At 42.7% G+C, this 6,254-nt stretch overlaps 1 protein-coding gene across 1 annotated transcript in view; it reads left to right on the plus strand.

The window, feature by feature from the left end:
- Positions 1–4,098: 4,098 nt before the first annotated feature.
- LOC123962301 (teashirt homolog 3-like) overlaps positions 4,099–6,254 on the plus strand; it is a 16,884-nt gene continuing 14,728 nt past the window's right edge. Inside the window, exon 1 of the mRNA XM_046038341.1 lies at positions 4,099–4,454. Within this exon, the coding sequence (XP_045894297.1) occupies positions 4,415–4,454 (40 nt within the window). The 5' untranslated portion in view covers positions 4,099–4,414. The remainder of the gene's footprint in view (positions 4,455–6,254) is intronic.

Here is a 6,254-nt window from a genome sequence, read left to right on the forward strand (position 1 = left end):
TTTCTATTTTCAGTGTGAAGCTAATGAATTAGAATCTGGAAAAGGTTTCTCTGCAGGCTTACTATGAGAAATGATAAGAGATTATTTTAGAATGAAGATCAATGACAAAGTCCAAACGGTATGAGGAGGAGCAGCAGGAGGAGGAGGAACAGGAGAAGCATGTGCCCTAATGTAAGATGAGTGTAACGCGCAACCCAAGGCCAAAGGCAAGAGCTTCATCTCACCAATTCTCTTTACAGGAGTGGAAATTACTCGATGCCATACATAGCTGATTTATACAAATTAATGACCTGGGTTATTAATAGGCAGGGATGCATATATTAAACACTATGAGTAAAGGTAGCTTTAATTATGCATCCTTTATAAAACCTGTTTGACTTCAGCACCTGGCGTGTCAGTGCGTTTTCAAAATTAATCAGATTCTTGAAAAAGGAGAGTTAATATAGTAATTGTGCCTCCTTCTCCTTTTGAATCATATGTCACTTCTAATATATCTATTCAATGTACTTTAAACACTGACAATAAATTAAGAAAATGTGTATTCAAACAGATAATAGAAAAAGAGTCAGACAGTTACTTATTTTTATGACTTGATTTAGCTGCATTGTCAGCCAAAGTACTTGTAATAGTCTTTCCTTCATATTATTTATAGTGCAGATATTCTTTGAGCTCTACTATGGATACAGCATGTTTACACAAATACTGTTCACATTTCACTGGACACTTGGAGCCACTGTATGAGCGAGGGTTACTGCCCTGCCCCTTCTGTTGTCTGAGTGGACCGTTGCGTTGACAATGGTGTCACCTCTCCCCCGGGGGGACACCTCCGAGTGATTTGTGGTCGGGGAAGACTGATGAACTGCTATTGCCACCCTGTTTCTTTGCAAGATCAATTCTACATGTAGGAGTGCACTTTATGAATGATGGAGACCTCCTCAAGCCATCCATACAGCTGCCCAAAGACACGGCTGTGGCCCCCAATGCACCTACAAGGCAGGAATAAAGCAATCACTCTTCTCAACAGGGCCATGCATTACGCACCCACACCCACACATGAACTTACCCACATGAATACACAGATAAGCCAACAAAAGCATACACACAGACAGATGTTTATATGTTTGCAGGAAATAAATGGAAACCCTATTCAATGTCATTTTGCTGCCTTTTCAGTTTTATACAAAAGCATTTTCAAGAATAGCTTTGCCACATTATAGAGGATTGGTCCAAGTTCGGACAAAGTGGTGCCAAATGGGACTCCTCATGAGATCAGAACTGTCATTTTGCACTCTGACATTGAACTGCGCTGCCTTTCTGGACGGGCCCTTACCTGAGTGCACGCCAATAATCTGATGATCTGATGGTATTGAGAGATCGCTTGCAGCACACATCTGAAGGCTGAATAGCATCTGAATAGGAGCAGCATACATAGATGTCATGAGTCCTGCCTCCCGCAGAGCGTTTGAAAGCGAAAAGTAGAGCGCAATGAATACTTGAGTGTTCTGGAGGCTATGAAATTGAAAGGCCTCCCATTTTTTTGCCAAAAGATTTCAATAGAAAAATAGAAGCAGCTCGTGCTTTTTAATCACAACTTTGAGATTGATCGGGCGAACTTCTGTGCAAATCAATGCAGGCTTGACAGACTTTCCTCTTTAATGATAATCCTGGTGTCAGGAACAAGAAGACAGGAATAATGCAGCAGGTCTACCTGACATAAGAGAGAATCACACATAATCATTTAAAATAAAAAGAATCAGATTTTTTTTTCTATAAATATGCACACTTCCTGTATCAAATTGGATTTCCTAAAACACTGGAGTACTCCACTCTGAAGGAACTGTAGGTCTGTGCTTTAATTTTTTCTATAATTAAAAAAACTTTCTGTTTCAGACTTTCATTAGTATTTTAATGTTAAAACACTAAAAGCATCCAAGACACAATTTGCATTTCACTAATTATATGCATAATGTCCTCTTTTTCATGAGAAAACCAACCAGGTTGCAGTCTGTAGATATAAGGGTTTTAATGCACAGAGCAAAGCAAGACAGATGCACAGCTGAGATAACTTCCATTTACAGTGTAAGCCTGGGAGAGCCACAGTGTAGAGGCCATATACTATTTATGGGTTAATCAATACAGTAGCTGGATGACACCATGTCCCTGCTACTTTCTGTCACGATGATGGCTCACTAATTTTGGACCGGCTGCTTTCTCCTCCTGCCTTCAGCAGCCTGCAAGACGGTTTAATTTGGCTGTAAAAACGCCAATCACTGGGTTACTTCTTGTTCCTGGGGGAGGTCATGAGGGGGGCAAGCCCATAGGAGGAAATATATTCACATAGTTCTCTTAGAGACACTGCTAACCCCTGACATCCCATTTGGGTTGTAATTTCATGTTGTTAAACTGACATGGACCCAGCCTCTCTGCTCTTAGAGAAGTGGAGGCAAGGGTGAGTCTTGATCTGAGAGGCCTTTAATTCTTGTTCTCTGAGTGAGGATGCATGAGTGTGCGCAAGTATGTGTTGTGTGTGTGTGGATGCATGAGTGTGCGCAAGTATGTGTGTGTGTGTGTGTGTGTGTGTGTGTGTGTATGTGAGAGACAGGATGGGAAAGAAGGTGTGTATGTTGCCATTTGTGTCTACATAATGTTTGAGAGAAGTAGCAGATCCCTGACTATAACATGCATGCAGCACTGAGCAGCATGTTTTGGTATTTGTATGTTTTTGCTGGCAGGGGTCAGCACACATCAGAGGCACGGCGGGGATACCCGGGACCATCCCATTCCGCAGAGATACTGCTGGCTCGAGAAAAGAGCGAGACAAGCGGAGAAAAAAAAAACTCATTACCTTGGCACTAAGACTTAACGTTCCCTTCTTGAACTGGCTTTGATCTCTACCTAATGTGGATATATGGGAGAACTGATGCTTTTACTGTGATGAGAGCTAACATTTAACTTCTCACATTAAATTAGCAAAGAGAAGGCCTCAGGCATGTTTGCATTTTGGGACAGTGGTGGAGAGGTTGCTTAACACATTTTTGCAACAGTTATACGATGTAAGCATATTTTTTTCCCACTAAATACAATTATGAAAATTACTTAAGCAACATATATAAAGGCCATTCCTCCTGTTTAAGCACTTCCCGTTATGCAGTATATTTAACATTTTAATTTAACACAATTTAATTTAACTCTGCACATGTTTGCTGTTCATAATAACATAACCAGACTCATTCTACTGTATACCATACCATTTACTGGTTCCTGTCCATACTTTAATAGTTACATAACTGACATATCATGGCTTGGCATATCACATTTTGGATATATTTTGATTTTGTATATCAAACCCCACTGGTTTATTTTTCATTCAGTGCATTTGTTGGCCTGATTAGATGCTAAACTGAAGTCATTGTGCAATGACAACAATGTGCAATGACAACAATGTTGTAATCTAGTGTAGAAATCAAATATGAAGTGCTTTTGATGATCAAAAATGTTATACATTTGTAACATCCTACTACATAAAAACTTCTAATAAATAATTTTCTATGTTGACATTTTAGGGGTTTTCATTGTACAAAACAAGTCAAATCTAATTATTATCACGAAGTGAGATTTAATAAAATATTATTAGTGGCTGAGTGTGTTTAGCATACTAAGACAAAGCCTGTAACAAATGTGTTTTGTCACTAGAATGACAATTAAAATCAATTAAAAAAATAACTTTAAGAGGCCAATGATTATTATTTCAAATAAACACAGCAAAGTCATACATTTAGAAATAGCCTATTACAGTGACATATGAAAACTAAAACGTGAGGAATGTTAAACTCCAGCTGACACATATCTGGTGACATTCCTGGAATATTACTCGGACTGTTTGTGGTTTTGTGGCCGGCAATTATCGTCCTACTGTGTGTAACAATCAACTAATAGCTCATGACCCGTGATCCATATGAAAAGCAGAGGTAGGAGGACACTCGCGCGTGGTGTCCGCCCCTCTTTGAGACGTAAAGAGTTAACGGAGCGGTGGGTTTGCCCATTCTCCTGCTGTGAGTGACGCGATCATCTCTCTTATCCCTCAACTTTGCCTGTTGCCAGACCAGGCAGCCGAGGTGGACGCTGGCTATCACCGCTGACATTCTCAACGCGATCACACCAAAAACATTTGATTCCCACCCCCCCATCCCCGCCTCGTTTATTTATTTTTTCCGCTGACTTTCCCCGCAGGCTGCTATTCCGTAACGATGATTTTTAGTTTTTCCTTCCATCGGACTCCCCGATGTTGTGCAGTCTACTACACGAAGGCGTGAATCTTTTTTTTTTTTTGAGTAGAGGTGGATCTTCCCGGATACGGCGAGGGGGTATATTAAATTAAAAAGAAGAGTTTCACGGAAATCCCCACAAATAAAAAATGCCACGGAGGAAACAAGAAGCGCCCAAGCGCGCAGCAGGTACGTGTATCCAACTATAATGTGCGTAACATAGGGTTTACTATCACACAACTGCGGATGTTACCTTTGTTTTGTAAAGCTCACTTTACAGTCACTGCATTTCCGTTTCCACTTTGTGTGTTTTCTGCTGCGTTTTGTCACACTTGGCTACTCTTGTGAGACCTCATAGAAACTGTTACCTCTTTAAAACGGATGTACAGTTTGTAGACTACAATCTGTGATTCTGCGGTTTCGCTCTCCACGCTGTGCACCTACTGTGGTCCCGTCGGATGAGTCGACTGCTGTAAACTTTCGCTTCCTATTGTTCTCAACCTGAATCCCTGATAGTTTACCGATCCCAACTGCTATCTAAAATCAGATCTGTAAGAGTAAGCCCTCTTGAAATAAGCAGTGCTTTCTTGATGGTGAGTGCCCGAGGCGTGCCATAAGGGGGACATTAGGGCTTTGTGCGCATTTGATCTGAGCGCATAACTTCTTTGCACAAGCGGGGTGAAAAAAAGCCCTAGCTGTGAGCTTTTCTCTTTTCTTGTGATAAGATAAACAATTTGAGAGCAGACAATGGGGTTTCGTGGGCTGGAAGGAGCCATAATCGACAGTTGCCATGTCTGATTTGACGGTTGATTGATTGGCTGTCATGCGGCTTTGATCTGATCCTTCCCGATTTGCATCAGAAAATCACTTCCCACCATGTGCTGCAGGCCCCTGACGTCACGTTTAAACCACTTTGAAAGGCCCTGTGTTCTCTCTCTCTCTCTCTCTCTCTCTCTCTCTCTCTCTCTCTCTCTCTCTCTCTCTCTCTCTCTCTCTCTCTCTCTCTCTCTCTGATGGTCAACTGACTCACGAAAAAGTGAAAGAAGGGGGGACAAAGTGGTTTCACTGTGAGACATCACACAGACGCACACACTTCCAGCAGAGAACATCACACTCCCATGTGCACACGCTCACTCGTTCACTATGAACACACACACAGTGGGTTGAGGAGGCGGGAGGAGTGGGTTAGAGGTTGTAAAAGGAGCCGTGTGCTATGTAATGGAGGGGAGGAATGGGTTTGCTCTGTCAGACCGGCCGTCACAACGGCTTTGTTTCATGTTTGATTTAATTGTCTCTCCCCTGACAGGCCCATTCATCAATGGCTTTAATGGTCAATCAGAGACAGGCTGAGTGAGTGCTCCCATTCTGTTTAGCCATAAGCTGGCCTGGGCTTTTATTTCATCAAAATGCCCCAGCCTAATGTACATGCTCACTGGCTCAGAGTGGCCGCGGGGAGCACATAAAGAATGACTGAAAGCTTTCTGATTTCAGATCAGTGAGAAGGGTGGGTTTTTTTTCCCCTCATCTCCTCCTCTACTCTCTACTCTCTCCTCCCTGCTACACTGCTGTTTCTCTGTTGACGAAAAGGAATAAAGGCTGTAATATAGATCGTTTTGTGTTTTTAGAAAACAACTTTTTCTCCCTGAAACCACGCTTCTTTGTTCATTCATTCATCTATTCATTTCTTCATTTTTTCATGCTCCCCTTCCACCCCTGTCAGTCAGCCCGTGCAGCTGCAAGTTATAAAGTTGTCAACTGTTCAGTGGCACACAAAGGGTGATGATGAATTGATTGCAGCACAGAGCATGGTGATAGAGAGAGCAAAGAAAAGGATGACAGATGATGGGCCTTGATTAGGGACTTAGGGGGAGAGTCAGCCCACTGCAACCTTGAGACTTGCATGAAAACCTACCCCCCCCCCCCCCCCCCCCCCCCCCCCCCCCCCCCCCCCCCCCCCCCCCCCCCCCCCCCCCCCCCCCCCCCCCCCCC

This window comes from Micropterus dolomieu, linkage group LG22, assembly GCF_021292245.1.
Source record: "Micropterus dolomieu isolate WLL.071019.BEF.003 ecotype Adirondacks linkage group LG22, ASM2129224v1, whole genome shotgun sequence".
Lineage (NCBI taxonomy): Eukaryota > Metazoa > Chordata > Actinopteri > Centrarchiformes > Centrarchidae > Micropterus > Micropterus dolomieu.